At 45.3% G+C, this 19,353-nt stretch overlaps 1 protein-coding gene across 1 annotated transcript; it reads right to left on the bottom strand.

Moving 5' to 3' along the window:
- Positions 1-807: 807 nt before the first annotated feature.
- On the bottom strand, positions 808-10,037 carry BPIFA3 (BPI fold containing family A member 3). The gene is made up of 7 exons (XM_070419496.1): positions 9,914-10,037; positions 6,173-6,326; positions 3,983-4,090; positions 3,150-3,302; positions 1,843-1,927; positions 1,333-1,396; positions 808-812 (listed from the first exon to the last, which is right to left on the bottom strand). Exons 1-7 carry the CDS (start codon positions 10,035-10,037, stop codon positions 808-810), a joined length of 693 nt encoding a protein of 230 aa, XP_070275597.1.
- Between the last annotated feature and the right edge of the window lie 9,316 nt (positions 10,038-19,353).

Below are 19,353 nucleotides of genomic sequence, written 5' to 3'. Positions count from 1 at the left end.
CCTGCCAGCAGTGTGAAGGCTCCTATTGCCCCACACCCTGTAGGCTTTCTATTCCCAGTTTGCAAGTGAGGAAGACCAAGAGGTAAAGTGCCTTGTACCAAACACAGCCAGCGAGTCCTGGTCACTCATTTAACCCCAGATACTGGCTGAGTTTACACTCTGTGTCAGCCCTCTGCTGGTAGCTGGGGATCACTGGTCACCCTGATGCACATGGTCCATACCCTCATGGAACTTCTTGTTGGGCTGAATTAAATCTGAACTCAGATCTGTTCGATGCCAACAGATGTTTATGCTTTTCTACTCTGTCGTTCTTTCTCTATACTCCTTTGGAGCTCAGCAAAGCCCTTGGCACACAGTAGGTGCTCAATAAGTATGGGTTTAAATGAATGAAGGCATGGGAAATCTTAATAAGAACCTCCCTGCACTGAAGAGCACATCTATGGATGGTCTTCTGGATGCAAAACACAGGAAAAGAGTGTTATCTCTGGTATTTCTGGGTTGATGAGCAAACCCAGGCATATTTAGTCTCAGGATAAGCCTTCATCAGGCCTTTACTTCTGGAATCCAAACTCAGGGCTCTGTCAGGGGATCTCAGCACCCTTAAGAGCTGCAATTTATTATGGGGGAGGACAGGGTGTCCATGGAGTCTGTGTAAAGTTTTGGGGGCAGTGGAAGCCCCACTCTAAGGGAGACTTAAGGTTACAAGAGGTAGAATCTCTTTCCGATCATCAATAGGCAGCTGGACACTCAAGCCTGGCCTGGGGAGGGTTGGCTGACACACAGCTGGTTGAGTTCACGAGCAGAAGGCTATTCTGTAAGGAGAAGAGTTGGTGTCAGTCACCAGCTTGTCCGCTCCTCCAACCCCCAGGTGCACAGGGAAGAAAACTCATCCACCCATGCCAGCCAAGGGCCTGTGCCCAGAGCATTCCCATTACAACTCTTTCCAAATGATATCTGATTATTTGCTCTTGTTGTCAATCATTCACTAGACTGTGAGCTCCATGAGGGTGGGGACTATACCTGTTTAAACTGCAACTGGAGTGTGTGGTCTCAGGTTTGGGGTGGGGCCAGTGCTCCCTACAGGATTGAGTGGAAGAGCTACAGTCTCTGGTAATGTGGAGGTTTAGGTGACTTAGTGGGACCCAGCCTGCATGTAGGAGTGCCCTCTGCTGTCCCAGCTCTCTTGAGGGCAGGAATGTGGTCTCCTCTAAGTGTTCTCAGAGCGTGTGCTGACACTGCTCCCTCAACAGGCCTCACCGGGGGCCCCAGTGGGGGAGCTCTTCCAGCCGTTTTTCCATCCTGTGTCCTCCCTGGATGGATACAGACACTCACCCATGAGGCTTTTCAGCAGTTTCACATCCAGCTGCCTGAGGATTTCACCAATTAGAGGGCATACCTGCACCACCAGCACAAAGAGAAGGGTCAGATCCGGGACGGGGAAAAGAAAACGACAGGGCCTGTGGTGGAAGCTTAGACTCTACTGGGTTTCCTTCCACATGGAATCGTGGCAAGAGCGGCTTAGCTTCCTTGTATTGAGTGCCAACTGCATGCTGGGTGCCATACACAACACTTCCATGTTTCATCCCCCTGAATCCTCACGACATCTTTATGAAATAGGGACTGCGGCGGTTCCCACGCTACAGATGGGAAACCGAGGCCCAGGGAGTCTAAGTCACTTGCCCAAGGATACACAGTCAGTAGAGGGCAAAATTGAACATTTTAATTGAGATCTTTCAGATTCTAAATCCCAAGATTTGAAACTCTTTGCCAAACTGCCAATATATATGCCCAGACCCTCGGACTGAAGGATGCCCAAGGCAAACATATTTTTCTCAAACTTACCTGATCTTCTATTAGATGTGGGATAACTTTTTCCAGATTTTGTCTAAAATTGCGGACAAAATGTTTTACCTTTGCTGAGAGATCTCTAGAAAGAGAGGTAGATGTACAGAACAGATAAATACAGACAAAACATTACTAGGTGCAGTATATTGACTATACCTTACACCGTTATGTCATCTGTTGCTAGCCCTCTACAAGGAGCATCATTGACAGCAGCAAAGGGACAATTCAGAGAGGCGACTTGTCCAAGGTCACACAGCTAGTAAGTGTAGGTTAGATTAGATTCAGGTCAGTGAGCTCCAGAGTCCACAGTCTTTTCCTTGCCCTGTCCTCTCGGTGAATGTCTGGTATGATCTGGAACTCAGTGAATGTTTGATGAGTAAATGAATGGACATCCACTGAGAACTTTGTTGCTTTCAGCATTCTGGACCCACATGGAGAAATCAGAGAGAGCTCTTGCCCTTGAGGGACTCATAGTCTGTTGAGGTTGACAGACTTGGTCAGCCAGTGTATAGATCTTCCTTTAGCTTTTTTTTTTTTATGTCTTGTTCACTACTATATCACTAGCATGAAGCATGCTGTGCCTGGCAAATAGTAAGTTCTCAGTAAATATTTGTTGAGTGAATGAGTGGTGAAGAGGAGCTTTAGAGAAGGAAGGGCATCCCAGCAAAAGGATCTGCATGTGCAAAAGCACGGTGGTGTGAAAATAAATGGTGTGTTGATGAAGGGGTGGGTCCTTGAGAGAGACTATGGGGTAAAGGGCCGCAGGGTGGGGCAGGGGAGAGGACAAGTAGGGCCTTGAGTGACATCCAGGAGTTTGCTCTGCATTATGAGGCCATTGGAGAACCGCTGGAAGGTTTGAGGCAGCGGCTGGGGGACATGACTAGATTCTTGTGCTAGAAAGTTGCTTCTGCTGCAGGAGGAGAACGGAGTGAAGCAGGTGAGGTACAGTCAAGGGAAGTCGGAGGAGGCTCCTGCAATGGTCCAGGAAGTGGACCATGGGCTGCACAGTGAAGGATGGAGAGAAGGATGGAGAGCAGGGAGCAGTGGGGGCTGCCAGGAAGTTACTGTTGGGAGCCGGTGAAGATGGGCTGCAAGGAGTGAGGAGGAGGAAGTCTGGTTTCTTTCTCGGAAGGTGGCAGGGCCATCACTAGGAGGGGACACAGGAGAAGGAACAGATCCTGGGGAAAGGGTGAGATCTGTTTGGGGTCCGTCCAGGAGGTGGTGGAGACATGTCAGGAAGATAGGGCCAGCTAGGGCTAGTCAGGAAGGGGCCCAGCCCTGGGGAGGGGCAGCTAGGACCTTACTCAGTTAGAACTGTTGTATGGACGCTGCTGGGCTCCACGCGGCAAGTGCCTATCGCCAGATCCCTCCGGCCAAACTCATCTTTCTCGAGCCAGAACTCCACAGAGAGGTTCATGCGTGCATGTGTCGTTGCAGTCTTGTTTTTGAAGGGCCTCCTGAGGATGAGAGAGGGAGGAAGAGGGCAAATGGCAGGAGACAGAGAAAAGGCAGGAGGTGGAAGCAGCCAGCACGAAGAGTGGCTCTCCGTGTGGATGGCACTGTCTACACTCCGAGTCCTTTTCAACAAACCGGCCCAGTGGGGCTCCACGTTGCCGGCGTGTTAAATCCTGTGCTCGGTGGTTAAGGAGGAGACTGCTATTAGCCAGAGTGGCTTCTGAAAATCTGTTTAATCGAGCAGATTAGGGGCCTTTGGAAATTCAAAGGTTGAGAGTTTATTTAATTTTTATGTTTTTACTGTTGAGCTGCAGCCTCCCTTTCCTTGAGGAAGTAGAAGGATAGTTTGAACCGAAGAGAAAGGTGATGAGATATAGTGCTTCTCTTTTTTAAGTCAGTGTAGTGAATGCACAGAGATTTAAATGAGCAAATGATCTGCCTCCACCGACCAGTGATTGCCATCCACATTTCAGCTGAAGGAACTAAGGCTCAGAGACATGAAGTGACTTGCCCAAGGTCACACAGTGAGTGAATTTGGAAACCAAGATTTGAAACCAGGTTGGGGCCAGAAAGATTTGTGTTCCACAGGTTGCCAAATTTCCTCCCGGCCCCCCTCCCCCCAACTCCCTGGTTCCCAGTGAGGAGGAGGGGCACCTCTTACACCTGCTTCTATATGACTTACACTCTCAAGTCAATGTCAAATTCAAGTGAGATGTTTGCTGAGAACCACTCCTTAGGGACAGACATCTGGATCCTGCCATAGTCCAGCTGAATGTTGGTGATGTTGGCGCTACACAAGGAAAGAACAGAGATCCAGTGAGGGTGAGGGACCTCAGACATCAAGGCCTCGGGCTGACAAACAAGGCTGATTTTCTATAAAAAGGTCCTGGCAGTGCATTTGGAGTCAGAGCCTTTTATAGATGCTCTAAGGGCAAGAGCCACCTACAGGAGCCCTAGGCTGCAAGCTGTCCCAGAGTGCCCTTGCAGTTCCACGCTGTCATATTGGTTTGTGTAGCCCATAGCCAACTGCAGACCCAGACCCTAGGCCTTTCTCACACCAAGCCTCCCCGCTCAGTAGATGGCTCCACCACCTCCCCAGGTTGCCCAGGCCCAAACCCGAGGAACTGTCTTTGATTCTCTCCATCCCTCATTTCCACGTTCACACCATCAGCAAATCATGTGTCTGCTTGCAAAATACATCCTGAGTTTGGCCACTCCCCACCACCTCTGTTGATTTTACCTGGTCCAGGTTACCGTCTCTTCCTGTCTGGAGATACTCTAGTTCTTCTGGGCTCCCAGTCCTGATCTTGGCCTCTCTATGACCATTATCCATGTGGCAGCCAAAGGGACCTAACTCCCCTCTCACTCAACATTCTCCACTGGTTTCTCGCTGCTCTTGGAATAAAATCCAAACTACCCACCACAGCCCCTTAAGACCTTCAGTGCCTGGCCTCACCTGCCTTCTTGCTCACCCAGCCACATGGGACTTGTTCTTTTTTTCAAACATCAATTTCCTTCCTACCTCAGGGTCTTTCCACTTCCTGCTACCCATGTCCCTCATGTTACTTGCTTCTTCATTCAGGTTTCTACCTAAGGGTTATCTCTTTTTTTCTTTTTAAATTGATTTCAGAGAGGAAGGAAGTGGGAGAGAGAGGGGGGGGAGAGACAGAGAGCGAGAGAGAGAGACACAGAGAGAGATACAGAGAGACATCAATGATGAGATGGAATCATTGATCAGCTGCCTCCTACACACCCCATATTGGGGATGGAACCCACAACCTGGACATGGGCCCTGACTGGGAATCAAACTATGACCTCCTGGTTCATAGATCAATGCTCAGCCACTGAGCCACACCAGCTGGGCAGGGTTACCTCTATAGACAGATCCTCCTGATCAGCTCCCTCACTCTCACCCTTCACCTTGATATATTTGTCTTCTCCACATCTTCTTTCACCTGAAATTAGTTATTTACTTTTGTGGCCTATCTCACTAATTAGGATTTAGATCCCAAAAGGCAGTGACTATATGTCTGGTTTATAGGTGTATTCTCAGTGCCCAGCCTAGGTCCTGGTACATAGTAGGTGCTCAATGAATATTTGTAACAATTGTTTAAGGAATGGGTGAAGGGAAGTGATCATGGCTGTGCCCATCAAGAAAAACCCTGCTGGGGAGTATTGGTGCTCATTAAAATGGAGAGAATGAGGGATTCGACGCAGAGAGAAGGGAGCTCCAGGCACAGCAGGTGTATGTGAGCATCTTTGAGACTGGGAAGCTGGGGAGGCCTGCATCCCTCAAGAGGAAGGCGTGAAAATGGAGGTGAGCAGGACAGGCCCAGTTCTGTGAGTTTAATTGTAGCTACTGATGGCTAGGCATCCACCATGTGCAGCAGAGAAAACTTCCCAAAACTCACAGCAGCAGGGACAATTATTCTGCCCATTTCATTGATGAGGACTCAAGGCTGAAGCTTAGAGAGCTCAAATGCCTTGCCCAGAGTCACACAGCTATCAGGCAATAGAGTGGGGTTCAGATGTCTGACTCTAGTCCTCGGTTCCTTTGGCACCCCAGATGTTTATCCAGGCTGTGCTCTGGGTACCAGGGTTATAGATGAGGCCAGAATGGTCCAGTAATTTCCCCAAGGTTGATGGCAGAGCCAGGGTTTAAATGAGGAAACGTTTACTCCCAAGCCTTCACTTTTAATTACTCTGCTGTGCTGCCTTCCCAAATACGCCCACTCCATCCTGGTCATCCTTCTATTGGGCCTTACATCTCCTTCCCTCGTCCCAGTCCTTGCACTTCCATTCTCTAGCCCAGCCTTCTGACCCATAGCTCTATAAAGAGTCCCAGGGCCAGGGATGGGGTTCAGCGTCTCACCTGCCTTCTTGCTGCTGCTGGAGGCTCATGCTACCACCGATTAGCCAGGCCACCATCCCTGCAGTCACCTGCTTTGAGTTATTCAGACTGTCCAGGAGGCAGATGTTCTGAATTCGGCCCTCTGCATTGTGCTTCATGAGGCCCTGGGTAATAACTGGAAATGGGTAAGGCATCGGCGACATTGCACGATGTCGGAAAAGGCGGGGGATTTGGAGTCAGGAGGCCTGAGTTGCATCTCGGGCACCCCCTTGCTGAGTGCTTGGTGCCTGTCATCCCCCTGCCCCCAACACTGAGATCCACATTCTTCATCTGTGAACTTAAGCTCTGCAGGGGTGATCTGAGGTTCCTGCAGAGGGTCTGGTGGGCAACAGAGGCTCAAAGGAGATCTTTCGGTTGAGGATTCACTCAGAGCTGTATCTCTGAGTCTGGAGCACAGAGCCCAACATAGATGTAGGCCACAATCACAATAAATGTTGGTTGAAGATGAAAATAAGTGGGCAAATCAGTAGATGAGCGAATAAAAAAAGCTATGGTACATTTACACCATGGAATACTATGCAGCTGTAAAAAAAAAAAAAAAAAAAAAAGGAGACAGCATGGAGGGACCTGGGGAGTAATATGCTAAGAGAAATAGGCCAGTCAGAGAAAGACAAGTATCACATGATCTCACTCATATGGGGAATCTAATGAACAAAATAAACTGATGAACAAAATAGATCCAGAGACATAGAAGCATGAAACAGACTGATGCATTTCAGAGGAAAGGAGGGGGTGGAAGGTGGATGGAACGAGATTAACTGAGGAACTTATATGCATATATGCATAGCCCGTGGACACAGACAATGGTGTGGTGAAGGCCTGGGAGGGGTGGGTGTGAGGTGGAGGGAGTCAATGGGGGAAAAAAGGAACATTTGTAATACTCCCAACAATATAGATAAATTTAAAAATCAAATAAAAATTAAAGTAAATATTCCTACAAGCAGCATATATATTGTACATACATCTTTGTGCGCATGCTTCATAGAACAGATATCTAGAAGTGAAAGCAGTGGACTAAGGGATCTTTTAAATTATGATTAAATACTGCCACATTACCTTTCAAAGCTAACATTTTAAAAAGTATTATGTTAACTTAAAATTATGTATTCTGCCTTTTTCATAGTTTAACATTGGCACATAGATAAAGAACATTTATTTGACCATTTCTCTGTTATTAAATTTTAAGTGGCTTCTAGTTTTCCACCAATAAGAAGAGATGCTGTGTCTAAATTATCTGAGAATATGGGTTTTCAGTGTTTTAAATGATGATTTCTTAGCATGGTTAACATTTGTGCATACTTCTGAATTCTTTTCCAATTTTACTGTAGTATTAACAATTATATTTTAATTTGTCCCATTCATTAAACTTAATAGGTAGACCTAGGGAGGTTGAATTTTTTTCTATATGTGTTTTCTAGACTATCTTCTTTTGTAATATATATATTTCAAAGGAAAGGCAAGGGAGAGAGAGAAACATCAATGATGAGAGAGAATCATCAATTGGTTGCCTCATGCATACCTCACACTGGGGATGGAGCCCACACCTGGGCATGTGCCCTGACCGGGAATCGAACCATGACCTCCTGGTTCATAGGCTGACACTCAACCACTGAGCAACACTGGCCAGGCTTTAATAAAACTAACTGAAATATATATATGGGCAAATAAAGAGAGAATAAATGTAAATCTTCTCACACCATGCCCAGAATAAACTGAGTGGAGCTCCCAGCAAGAAAGAATGAATTCCAAAAGGGAAGGAGATTTTAAAAGCTATGGACATGTTTAAGTTCTTCCTCTCTTGGCTCTAGACTCTCCTGCCCAGGATGGGTCCAGCTCTGACAAACCCCAGAGCTCACCATAGGACACATTTATTTCACTGACTTGACCCTTCCTATGATTAGGACCCATACTACGGGTTACTGCAGAGCTGCAGAAACCATTGTTATACCTCACCCTCCTTCCTCCAGGGCCAGCTCCCAGACCCTTTTTCAGCTCCCCATGTTTCTGCTGCCTATAAACTAAAGTTGTGTCTGGAGTCACAGATCTGGGTTCAAATCTTAGCTCTGTTAGCTCCCTGATTCTGGATTTCCTCATCTGTATAATACAGTGATGGCGAACCTATGACACGCATGTCAGAGGTGACACGCGAACTCATTTTTTTGGGTTGATTTTTCTTTGTTAAATGGCATTTAAATATATAAAATAAATATCAAAAATATAAGTCTTTGTTGCCAGAGCCAGTTTGGCTCAGTGGATAGAGCATCGGCCTGGGGACTGAAAGGTCCCAGGTTCGATTCTGGTCAAGGGCATGTACCTTGGTTGCAGGCACATCCCCAGTAGGGGGTGTGCAGGAGGCAGCTGATCGATGTTTCTCTCTCATTGATGTTTCTGGCTCTCTATCCCTCTCCTTTCCTCTCTGTAAAAAAATCAATAAAATATATTTAAAAAAATATAAGTCTTTGTTTTACTATGGTTGCAAATATCAAAAAATTTCTATATGTGACACGGCACCAGAGTTAAGTTAGGGTTTTTCAAAATGCTGACACACCGAGCTCAAAAGGTTCGCCATCACTGGTATAATAGGAGCAGTAATAATACCCAGTTCATGGAATTCTTTTAAAAAATATTTTTATTGATTTCAGAAAGGAAGGGAGAGGGAGAAGGAGAGGGAGAGGGAGAGGGGGAGGGGAAGAGGGAGAGGGAGAGGGTGGGGCCCTAATCCAATAGGACTAGTGTCCTTACAAGAAGAGAAAGAGACCAGTGCATTCTCTCTCTCTGCAACACACAGAGGAAAGGCCATGTGAGGACACAGCAAGAAGGTGGCCAACCTAGGAAGAAAGGTTTCACCAGAAACCAACTCTGTGGGCACCTTGATCTTGGATTTTCAATCTCCATAACTGTGAGAAAGTGTCTGTTGTTTTAGCGACTTGGTCTGTGGTATCTTGCTATGGCAGCCCAAGTAGGCTGGCACAGATGAATACTCTCCAGTGTTGGGAAACATGAAGAGACAGGTATGCTTGTTTATTACTGGAGTTAGCGTAGACTGGCACTGACATTCTACCGTGAAATCTGGCAATCTTTAGTTAAATTGAGTTTTCACCTGCCATAGAGCCCAGCTATTTGTCTTTGGGTATATCTCAGAGACATTCCCCTAGAGACACATGCAAGGATGTTCATCTCAGAGAAGTTTACAATGGTGGGGAGTTAGAGACAACTCAAGTGTCCATCCCTAGGGAAATGGCCAAGTGGTGGTGAAGCGGATGAATATCTGCACCAGTCTGAAGCCACAGATGTCAACAGTGTTCAGTGAAACCAGTCAGAAGCAATGAGATCTATTGGGCAATATCATTATGTAAAGTAAAAACACTGCATGCTTTACAAAGATCTGGGCATATTTAAACTCATACACACGGCAGTGCCTGCCAAGAAAGAGGGAATGGGAGTGCGAATAAGAGGTAAGAAGGAAAATAACATAAAATCAAATCAAAGAGGGGCCTTGCCCTGACTCATGATGATGATAATGTGCTATGAATTGGTGCATGATCAAGTCAACCTCAATTGTCTGTACTTGAGGTCTAAGAAAAATGGAAGAAAAGAGGGTAAGTGACTGACCCAATGCCATACAGCAAGTCAGTGGCGAGGCCCAGGTGATGCCGTCCCCACCCGCCCTGTGACAACCGGCAGAGCATGGGCTTAGCTTACTTCTCACCAGGGTGGATTTGCTGTTTGCGTGGGCCTTGGCCAGGCCAGGCCAGGGCTGCTTGTGCAGTGCTGAGGGCAAGGACAGCAAACAGAGGAGGATCAGGAGCTTCCAAAATGGATGCATCTTGGGTTCTGGGACCTGCAGGTGTCAAGAAGGGTCAGTTGGCTGTCGGGGTGGCCTTTGGGATAGGTGGACTCAAGGTTTTCTGCGAGAAGATGACATCAGAGTTAGCCCCCAGAATGCTGTGGGGGAGGTGTTGTGATGAGCTCTGGCAGCTGGTCACATGGTGAAGGCAGCAGGTAGAGCCTGGGGGGAGCCCAGGGCTCTAGCAGGGCCCTTGTTGCTTGGAGACGCCCACTGGAGCCCTCTGTTGGGTCATCCAGCAGGAGTTCTCTTCCAGATCCTGCACAGCTGGATGTTGGTGACTTTTTCAGTGAAAAAGTAAATGAATGAATGAATAGGCAAAGATGGCTAATCTCAGGCCTTCTGATTGGACTCAGACTTTCTTAAGGGCAAGATCATACTCAGTGCCTACCATGATGCTTGTTTGCCAGAAACTAAGTGCTGCTGACATGTTTGTTGAGTGACTAAGTGACAATACATGGATGTGTGAGGTTGGTTGATCTCTGAATCCCTCACCAGATTATCATTTTCTTGAGGGCAGGTGTGAGTCTAATTAATCCTCATGTGTCCAGTGTCTCCCATGTTTACCACATGGTAGTTACTAATGAATTCTTATGAAATGAAAAGAATGCATGAATGACTGCTGGTTTGTGAATAAAATTTACAGGACAGGGACAGAAAGTCTTGAAGCCAAAGGATTAGGTTTACCTTATTGCTCTGGGATTGGGAGTCAGAATGAATTTAGTTCAAGTCCCCATGTCCTCACCATCTCAAGAAATGGCACCACAATCCATCCAGTTGCTCCAGCCCCAGCCCTTGGAGTCCCCTTGACTCTTCTTCCCTCATCTCCCACGACCCATATGTTAGGAAATCCTGCCAACACTTTCAGAATCTGACCACATCTAACAACTCAGCCACCATCTTGGCCTGAACTATTGCAGGGGCGCCCTGTGTGGTCTCACAGCTTCTTTCCTTGCCCACCTACAATCTCCTCCACACAGCAGCCTGAGCAATCATTTAAAGACATAAGTCAGACCATAGACTCTTCTGCTCAAAACCCTCCAAACTTTCTCATTGCAAACAGAGTGAAAGCCAAAATTCATGCTATTCCTCTGGGTCCTGCAGGGTGCCCTGTTATTCTCCCTGACCTCACCTGCCACCACTCCATCCCTCTTCCACTTCCCTGCACCACACAGTTTGGATCCCACAATTCAGCTGCTCTGAGCTCTAAGACAAAGGTACTTTTCCCTCCCCCAGGCTGTGAAAGATGTGTGAAGTCCTTTGCAAATTTCACAGCAGCCCAGTGGCCACCTTGGGCACGTGGCTTCTGGTTTGCTAAGAGATCATAACAACCCAGCATCACAAAGCAGAGTACAGAAAGAAGGATTTGGAACCAAGAGACCAAAAGCTTAATAATGAACACATTTTATTTAAAAGAGTAAGTTACATAAGGCATATAAAATACACAGAAGATTCAATACAAGAATCAAGGTGGTGATGAGGAAGAAAAAGAGGAGGATGAGCAGGTGGAGAGTAGGTTGGAGTAGTCACCCAAAGTGTTAATTGCTAATGACTTGAGGAACATGAACACCAATAACGGTTCTCTGGTGTTGACCATGAAGGAGGTCATAGTTATTTTGAGGAGTTGGGGGAAGGAGCCAGATTATCTAAAACTGAGCAGTAGATGAAGGTAAAGGAGTAGAGACAGTGAATAACAATATCTTTTGAGAAGTTTGGTGGTAAAGGGAAGAAAAATAGGGTTACCAGGGTCAAGATAAGTTTTCTCCCATAAACCATAACTTTGTAGACTGTTCTTGCCTGAAAGTGCTTAGATGAGGAGACCAACATTCTCACTTCACAGCTGAGCTACCCCAGGTCACAGAAACACTTCAGAAAACATCTTATACAAGATAGCGAAGCCTTGTTCTTTAGCTGTTGGAAAAGTCTAGACCAGAGTGTCCAGGTATCTTTGAGATAAAAGCTAAATTAACCCAGTCATCTTCCCCCACCTTTCAAATTCTGTCATTTTTACCATACTCACCACTGGCTATAGCCACAGGGCGGTATGGAAGCAGGACAGTCCACAGTTCAGAGATTAAAAAATTTTATTGTGGGAAGATTATGTGGAATCATTACACGGATTCTGGTAATTTACAGGAAAACAGCCTCTATACTCAGAGAAGCAGGGGATCTTTTAGACCAGGGTGGGTAATGAAATTCAAGGCAGCAGCAATTAATATGAACATCCACATAGGTGGTGGCTTGGAGTATGGAGGACATTCCAAAGAGGAGACCAGCAAGCAGAACCTGATTCTTTGTGAAATAATCAAGATATTAATCAACATTATATCCCTTCTAAGGAGGCTGTAAGCCAGAGCAGTCTTTGGCCCCTTCCACATCGCATTGGTACTGCTGTCCACTATCCATGGTGCTGAACCATAATCCTCCCTGAACACCCACCCACCCTTATTCCTAGATGACAATTTCTTGCTGTTCCCTGGTTTCCCTCTCATCAACTAAGATGGATCTTTGATCTCACCTGGGCCTACTTCATGACACCAGGAGACAAAATATTTCCAGATGCCCTGGTTGATCAAAACACATATTCCTTACTTTTAATATTGGCAACTCATTCACATTCCACTTTCGGTGGAACCAAATATGTCTGCAGAACTTCTGTAATAGATGGCAGCCTAGATGTATAGGTGGAGATAAAATGAGATGCCCTAGGTTTTTCAAGGTTTTATACAACTAGCAGTCAATTAGCTTTGTTAGAGCTGCATATCCAATATGGCAGCCACTAGCCACATGTGAACATTGAGCACTTGAAATGCAGCTCGTCCAAATAGAACCATGCTATAAGTATAAAATACACATCAGACATCAAATACTTAGTACAAAAATAGGGTGTAGAATATTTAATTAATAATTGTTATATTGATTACATGTTGACATAACACTTTTGATGTATTTGGTAAATAAAATATATTACTAAAGTTAATATAATATGCCTTTTCCCTTTTAAAGTGTCATTACTAAGATCTCAAAATTACACGTGTTTCATGTTATATTTTTGTTGGATAGCATTAATTTCGAGTATTACATAGCTAAACTAATCAACCCAACGACATAGGTTCTATTATGGTGTCAGACACTCCGTGTTTTCTATTTGCCAGGCCACCTCCAATAACAGCAGAGCAAGAGTGTTGGTCACATTTACTTTGAGTGAGGCTTGGAGCTGAGCTTTGGGAGCTTCAAGACTCACCCAGATGAACTGCCTCACGCCTCCCACCTCATAAGTAATGAGCTGCCTGTCAGTGGAGGTATGTGAGCAGAGGCCAGAAAATTGCTTGCTGAGAGTCATTTAAAGGAACTCTAAAAACTCCAACATCTAGCACTTCATAGTGAAAATTCAGTGAATGAAGTAAGAGTCCTTTCAGCCTAGCAATCCTATTGGTTTTCAGATTCCTGCTGGGGGCCGGAGCTGTGAAGATTCAATCTTGCATGCCTTGCTTTGGGTTCTGGCAGATGTGGAAACTCTGGGTGGTTGGTGGTAGACTACTGAAAGAGACAGTTTTTGTCTAAGCTGAAACCAGGCCAATTTTCTCCTCCTAATGCAGCATCATACATTTTAGGAGGAGAGCAAATGGCATATTGGGCAACTTTTCTCCATCAAAGAAGCCTCCACTTATATCTCAGCTTCTTAGGCTTTGAGGACCAGAATGGAATTGAAACCAGCATGCACTTAGCTAGTGGTAGAGCTCCAGAGTGTTTAACCCTGGGCTTGGCGCACAGGACCCCTCAGTAAATGGGCGCTGAACTATTTAGGATTGTTATTGTTAGAGACCATTCTTCCTCTGCGGGCAAGAAAGGATTTTGGGTGTGGGAGAAGTGTCAAGATGGGATAAGGGATGATGCAATGAATGGGAAAAGGGGAGGAGTCGGAACTTTCTCCTGGAGTTCCTGTCCCTTCCCTCTGCCAGCACTTACTAATCAGTTCACTAGTCAGCTGTGGGTTCCGATGATAGAGCCATAAATTAATGAAGAAACACACCTGCAAGACAAAGAAATATGCAAGAGTTGGGAGGAGGACTCTATTAATGAAGCCTGCATGGAATGATCAAGGAAAGTTCTTCTAAGTCAACCCATCCTACGGAACAACCAGATAGAGGTTTTTGGGGACAGCCCTGGGGTCACATGTCAGCTGAGCCATTTGGCAGTTATGTGACTTGGTTAAGTCAATGACCCTCCCTGGAACTTTTTCTTAAATTTGAAAAATAAAACTGGCAAATGGAGATACTATTGTTACCCAGAGCATAAGATTGTTCGGAGAATGAGATAAGAAAATTCATTGAGATACTTAGCACAGTGCCTGCATGCTGAATGAATATTAGCTGCTCATTTTATGATTACTTAAAACTTATTTTACTGGTAAGGAAACTGAGTCTTGGAGAAGCTTATGAACGCACCTCCAGTCTCACAGATGCTGATTTTGACTTGAATTAAACAGTGTCTATGAAGCACTTCACAAGTGCCTGATTGAAGAACAGGAGCTTAATAAATGCCACTTTCTCACTCTGTAACTCTTCTTCTTGGGAGATTTCCTTCCAGTTTAATTAAGAAGATCCAGCCCACCAAGCTCTGACGCACAACTCAAAAACGGAAATAATCTGGGTTTGCATACTTACATTTTCTCCCAAATTCTTGATTACCAGGACCTTCAGGTTTCTCTGTATGTTTTCCACAAAAAATGTCGTCATTGGGTTGACTCTAAACGAAGAATGAAAGAGGTTTGTAGAACCGATTAATTTCATGCAAACTCTTCTCCACATCACCTCTTTACTCAATTGACCCCAAACTGCTTAGAGTTTACCCCTTGTTTGCACAGTGCTGTATGACCCAGCCTTTCTTTCTGCTCCGACCTACCCTTTAGAGCTCCTTAAAATTGATCTTTCAGTTTAAATCACCTTGCCCTCATCGCTATTCCCCCTCACCCCCCCCCCAATTGTTCCTATTTTGTTTCTTTCTCCTGGAATGACTTCTTCAGCTTCTATCACCCTTGTAGGTCCAGCTCACTGGCTCTGTCTGGAGAGCCTGTCTGACTACTCTAGCCAACTCTGATTTCTTTCTTTCCTGCACACTTTCCCTTTTCTCTGATTATCTAATACTCCAATAGAACGTATCTTCTCAGCCAGATGGTCATCTCTCTATGGAAAGGAATGGTATAATGTCATTCTTCAGTTGGGGGAGATAATTTGTCTTTGTGGTCCTGACTCAGACCCTAGTCCTTGTGGATGAGGGTATATCTAATTCCCAGGCAAAGGGTTTGTGTCTTTCTTCTATAAAAAGTTTGCATAGAAATCAGTTGACCTACCACTTTAAGCCTAAGGTCTCAGATTTCCCACAAAGGAAGGACTTGTTTTCTTCAACATATCAGAAGACACAGGAGCCATATTCACAGTATTTTCTTAGGGGAAGATGACAGTGAGTCAAGGATGCCATATCTGACCTGGGTCTCACTTATGTTTGAACATGGCAGGAAGACATTACTAGACCTGCAAGGGCTCAGAAAAGGTTTCACACCCCGATCTTCCTTGGAACAGTGAGCAACTGGGAGATGAATCAAAAGAAAAAATTTGTGAATGAGAAAGACAGGGTATAGAATAGATTGGTGGTGACCATTTGATTCAGTTTATTATAGATGTCAGCCTGTTTTAAAAAACATCTTACAAAAGGAGATTGTAAAGAAGGCATTATAGCCTGGCCAGTGAGGCTCAGTGGTTGAGCATCAACCTATGAACCAGGAGATCATGGTTCGATTTCCAGTCAGTGCATATGCCTGGGTTGTGGGCTTGATCCTCAGTGAGGGATGTGCAGAAGGCAGCCAGTCAATGATTCTCTCTCATCATTGATGTTCTTATCTCTCTATTCTTCTCCCTTTCTCTCTGAAATCAATAAAAATATATTTTTTTAAAAGAAGGTAATATATATATACATATATATATATATATATATAGAGAGAGAGAGAGAGAGAGGTAATATGCAAATTAGCCAGGACACTGTAACAGTCACAACCAGCTCAGGAGGAGGCTGCGCACGCAGGGGGTGCCCCCCCCAGCCCCAGCAGCTGCAGATGCTGGGGTCAGGGGCAGGCCTGGAGCGGAGACACAACACTCAGGGGGGCTGCCCCTGCTGGGAGACAGCATGTCAGCAGTCCCGCCTCTGCTCATGATCTGCAGAGGAAACACCTTTTCTTACCTCTCATTGGCTAAGCTTCCTGTATGCCACTCACAGTGTTCTTGGTAAGTTGAGTAATAAGAATCCAAGAAGGGGTGAGGGTTTTTCCACCTCACTCCTGGAGGGAAAAACGAAGGTCCGCTGCTGGAGGGGCTAAGAAATGTCATATCCTGCCCTAGCCTGTTTGGCTCAGGGGATAGAGCCTTGGCTTGTGGACCACAGGGTCCAGGTTCAATTCTGATCAAGGGCATGTACCTAGGTTGCCAGCTCCTCCCTGGCCGGGGCCCAGGTCAGGGCTCATGCAGGAGGCAACCAATTGAAGTGTCCCTCTCACATTGATGTTTCTCTCTGTCTTTCCCTCTCTCTTCCATGCTCTCTAAGAATCAATGGAAAAATATTCTCAGGTGAGGATAAAAAAGAAAGGAAGAAAGAAATATCATATCCTATGAAAGAGACATCTTGAAAATGCCTAAAGAAAATTGTCATTTTTTTTTTTGTGGTGAAGGGACTGGAGTTCGTGTTGATGAAAACACCTTGGTGGCTGCGGCAGCCGGCAGTGGCAGCAGCAGCGAGGTGATGGGGGTGGCACCTTCCCCGATCAGCCGGTTGCCTCCTACAGAGAGAGACCAGACTGTGGCCTAAGCTGTCAATAGGACATCCCCTGAGGGCTCCCAGACTGTGAGAGGGGGCAGGCTGGGCTGAGGGACCCCTCCCCCAGTGCATGAATTTCATGCACCAGGCCTCTAGTAAATTTATAAGAAAACACTAAAACTCTAGTTAATAGAGGGCAAACTTCTGAAGACAGTTACTCTGAAGAGGAACTGTCACAGAATAATAAAGAAACGATGAGATGAAATCCTTGCTCTACTGGTAGCTAAAAAAATAATAATAAAAATAAAATAAAATAAAAGTCATGGCATCTGTGGAATTTTCTACTTACTGAAGAGGAAGGTTGTGAAAATGAGAATAATACTGGTTGGGTATGGGATGAAGCTGACCAATGTCTGCTAGATTCAATTCAGTTCCACTGGCAAGGTATTTGGTAAGTGATTTGGAGTGCCTTAAAACTATTATGTACCTTAAAATTTTAAAGTTGTAAAACTGTTTATACTTTTTCAGTAATTTTAGGAACCTACAATAGGAAATGATTTTATTTTTGGAAAACCTTCCTGTACCAAAAGGTTTAGGATTATTTATTAAAGCAAAAAAATTCAGAAATAACCTAAATGTCAACCAATACTCAAGCGATCCTGCTTTCTTTGTCCTCAGTGGTATTCAGTGAATATCTTTTCATGTCAATGAAGTTATTCTCTTTATAATAAGCAAAATTTTAAGTTAACATGAAGTTCTAACATAAAGTACACATCCATGTGTACACAAAAGGTATGTTTGGTGGGTAGTATCTTTCAGGTGAAGCCTCATTGTGGGCTTCATCATAACCAGCTCAACCCAGAGAGTGAGATGGAGAACTCACAAGCTTTCAGATTGGATCTGCACACGGGTATGAGCCTACAATTTCTAAAGGTAAGTCGGTATCTGCCATCTTCTATATGCTCCAAATAAAACTTGACTTGTGTTTCTGCCTGCACTCGAAATTTGAGGGGATTCAACATCGGGTACCTGTGGGAAGGAAGTGTTAAGGCTGGTGGACGAGAACCTTTGAGCTTACACACCCCCAATTACTTCTAGAACGAAGGTTCCCCCGGTTTGCAAAGGACCCTCAGAATGACCCTGTTGAGATCATTTCCTCCCTTTTCAAAAGAGGTGATTCACGATTAGAGAATGGAAATGGCCTTTTCCAAGCCAGGCATCCAGCCAGTGGCTAAGATAGATAGGTCTGCCTTCAGGGTATATGTTTGACACCTACTACCTCTGGCTCAGGGGACACCTGATTCTAAGTATGGCTGCTTATCAAACCTGAGAAACTGTGTCCTTGGAAAGTACTCTTCTAGAGGTCTCAAATTCCACTGCCTTGAGGGCCAGGCTTGAAATGGAAATGAATGCAGTAGACCAGGGGCTAGTTTCATGGGCAGAGGGGAAGGCTATGATGAGCTGAAGAATGCCTGTCCTCTCGAAAACCCATCGTGCAGACCAAACAAAACCTATCTGTGGGCGATCTCTAGGCATCTCTCGGCAATGGTGCCATGGACCGTTGGGGTCTAGAGCAGATTCTGTGTTCTTGTCTTAAGTCATATTCTTTCAGACCTGAGTGGACTCATTAAGACCCCCCCAAAATGAAAGCGGGGCTCTGGATGAAGCAGGGAAAGAAAACCTTCTGAATCTCCCTGCTTTCCTTAGAGGGGCCCCAGATGGGAAGCACTGAAGAATTCTACAGGCTGCTGATTCTACCTACACGCAGGGTAACCCGGGCCCAGAGAGGGTGGGCCCTGCTCCAGCCACACAGTGAGTCTTGATGAGATTGTGCTGGATGCCTTTAAGTTATGGCTGCCTTCCCCCACCCCGGTGCACCTGTGCAAAAGTGGATAGAGCTGTGCGTGAAGCTTGAAGCTTCACCAGCACAGAAAATCCAGTGGTACCTTTAACTTGGCTCTCTTTTCATCAGGGAAATTATCGAGGGTGATGTTAAAGATTTTGGATCTTTCACCTGTACCCTGGGTGAAGAAACAGCGAAACAGGGGAAGGTTGTGGCCCTAGCTGCAGGTAATCCCCACTTTGTGCAAAGGCGGGATTCCTGTAGCGCACAAGCTGAATGGATGCAAAGATGGTTACTTATGCATTAACTATGTACTTTATTACACAGCTACTATGTGATAAGAACTGGGAATACAGCTCTAAGCAAAAAGAAGCTCTTGCCTTAATGTATCTAGAATGATCTAGTCCTTTGGAAGCATCAAGCACACTGGAATAAATGAGTGAATAAATAGTAAATAAAAGACTTAAAGCTGTAGATAGCACATGCTTGGGAAGAGTGTATATGTGTAAAATGATGATTAATACAATAAATTAATACATATAAAATGTGGCAGGTGATAGGTTTTGTGAAGAAAAGGTCTTGAAAGATCAGGTGAAATTCACCCTGAAAAGAGTGGAATTTTTTTGGGGGGGAATGCAACAACTT

The sequence above is a fragment of the Myotis yumanensis genome, unplaced genomic scaffold (genome assembly GCF_028538775.1).
Source record: "Myotis yumanensis isolate MYYU_CA2020_CCGP unplaced genomic scaffold, mMyoYum1.0.hap1 SCAF_7, whole genome shotgun sequence".
Taxonomy (NCBI): domain Eukaryota; kingdom Metazoa; phylum Chordata; class Mammalia; order Chiroptera; family Vespertilionidae; genus Myotis; species Myotis yumanensis.
Note: the sequence above shows the minus strand (reverse complement) of the source record. Positions and strands in the feature narration are given on the sequence as shown.

Excerpts from the sequence above, each read along its gene's own strand:
- BPIFA3 (XM_070419496.1), bottom strand. The coding sequence starts at position 10,037 with ATGCATCCATTTTGGAAGCTCCTGATCCTCCTCTGTTTGCTGTCCTTG. Across the intron at positions 4,091-6,172 it reads CAGCAGCAGCAAGAAGGCAG|CGCCAACATCACCAACATTC; the intron begins GTGAGACGCTGA and ends TTCCTTGTGTAG. Across the intron at positions 1,928-3,149 it reads CATACAACAGTTCTAACTGA|AGATCTCTCAGCAAAGGTAA; the intron begins GTAAGGTCCTAG and ends CTCTCTTTCTAG.